Source organism: Neopelma chrysocephalum, unplaced genomic scaffold, assembly GCF_003984885.1.
Source record: "Neopelma chrysocephalum unplaced genomic scaffold, ASM398488v2 Primary Assembly neopelma1_83043, whole genome shotgun sequence".
NCBI classification, from domain to species: Eukaryota; Metazoa; Chordata; class Aves; order Passeriformes; family Pipridae; genus Neopelma; species Neopelma chrysocephalum.
This window is the reverse complement of record NW_020913661.1, coordinates 1-1,475: the sequence shown is the minus strand read 5'-3', so window position 1 is coordinate 1,475 and position 1,475 is coordinate 1. Positions and strand designations below refer to the sequence as shown.

At 63.6% G+C, this 1,475-nt stretch overlaps 1 protein-coding gene across 1 annotated transcript; it reads left to right on the top strand.

The window, feature by feature from the left end:
* Window positions 1–158: 158 nt before the first annotated feature.
* On the top strand, window positions 159–1,452 carry LOC113979552 (tubulin monoglycylase TTLL3-like; the record flags this gene model as incomplete). The annotated part of the gene is made up of 5 exons (XM_027706910.1): window positions 159–266; window positions 508–673; window positions 749–897; window positions 979–1,225; window positions 1,305–1,452. Coding segments are annotated over 5 exons (818 nt in total), but the record flags the coding sequence as incomplete, so codon positions are not given.
* Window positions 1,453–1,475: the final 23 nt, after the last annotated feature.

The window sequence follows — 1,475 nt, the reverse complement described above, 5'->3', positions numbered from 1 at the left end:
AGCAGACCCCAACACCTTCTTCCCACGGTGCTATCGGCTGGGGACCACATACGAGCGGGAAGCCTTCATCGGTGAGCTGAGGGGTGCTGCCCTCCTGTGCTCCCACTCTTCCCACATCCTGTGCAGGACTGACTGGGGACAGTGCCTCCCTCTTGCAGACGACTTCCGCCTGACAGCAGCTCGCAGTCTGCTCAAACTGGCCCTGGAAGAGGCTGGGGACAGGCTGATGGGGACTGAACAGCCCCCAAGCTCTGACAAGGGGCCAAGTGAGTGCATGGAGCTGACGGCAGGGACATGTCCGGGGGCTGAGCTTGGAGGCTGAGTCTCTGCTCATGGCTGTGGCCTGGAATCCCCCGCTCCCTCCCATAAATCCACCTTATGGGTGCTCTGCCCCCCACCCCATCCCCATGCTACCAAAGCCACAGGTCCCAGAGGGAGGCTCTGTGCTGCTTTGGCTCCAAGGCTGGCACATTAGCTATGTCTCTCACCCCATGCCATCCAAAGCAGGGCCAGGATCTCCCCTGTACCCCCAGCTGGTGGAGGAGGCCCTGGAGGTCTGCGAACAGCACCTGGGCGTTCTGGGGCACCAGGACATCGACAGGGGCACCCCGTTCCCCTGCAGGACATGCATTGACTGGGACCGCTTCCTGCAGGATTACTACTGCGTGGCACAGTGAGTGCCGAGTGGGACAGGGGGCAGGGGACACTGGGTTGGGGCTGGTGCTGAGCTCCCCATGTCTCCCCACAGTGAGGGGGCTGGGCTGGTGCTGAGTGGGGCACAGCGGGAGCGGTGCCAGGACCTGCTGCAGCGCCTGGCAGAGCAGCTGCCGCAGTTCAGCATGGAGGGCAAGCTCAATGTCTGGATCCTCAAGCCTGGTGCTGAATCCCAAGGCAGGGGTAAGGCTGGGGGAAGTGGGGGACACACACAGGCTCCCCACCGAGGAGGGGTCCCACCATCACTGTGCCCTTGTTCCCCAGGCATCGTCTGTGCAACGCGGCTGGAGGAGGTGCTGCGGCTGGCGCGGGGCTGCACGGCCCCCTCGGTGCAGGAGGGCAAGTGGGTGGTGCAGAAGTACCTGGAGCGGCTGCTGACCATCTTCGGCACCAAATTCGACATCCGTCAGTGGTTTGTGGTGACTGACTGGAAGCCACTGACTGTCTGGTTCTATGGAGACTGCTACCTGCGCTTCTGCTCCCGGCCCTTCTCCCTGCACTGCCTGGAGCGGTGAGTGCCCCCCACACCCCAGCCCCCCAGCCTGACCCAGCCACCCAGACTGACCCCAGTCCCCCTCTCCCCACCCCAGTGCCAGGCACCTCTGCAATGTCTCCGTCCAGAAGTGGTACAAGACATCACCAGACCAGGACCCCCGTGTGCCCCCCGACAGGATCTGGTCCAGCAAGCAGTTCCAGGCATACCTGGCATGGCTGGGGCAGGCAGATGCTTGGCATCAGGTGATAGTGCCTGGCATGAAGGC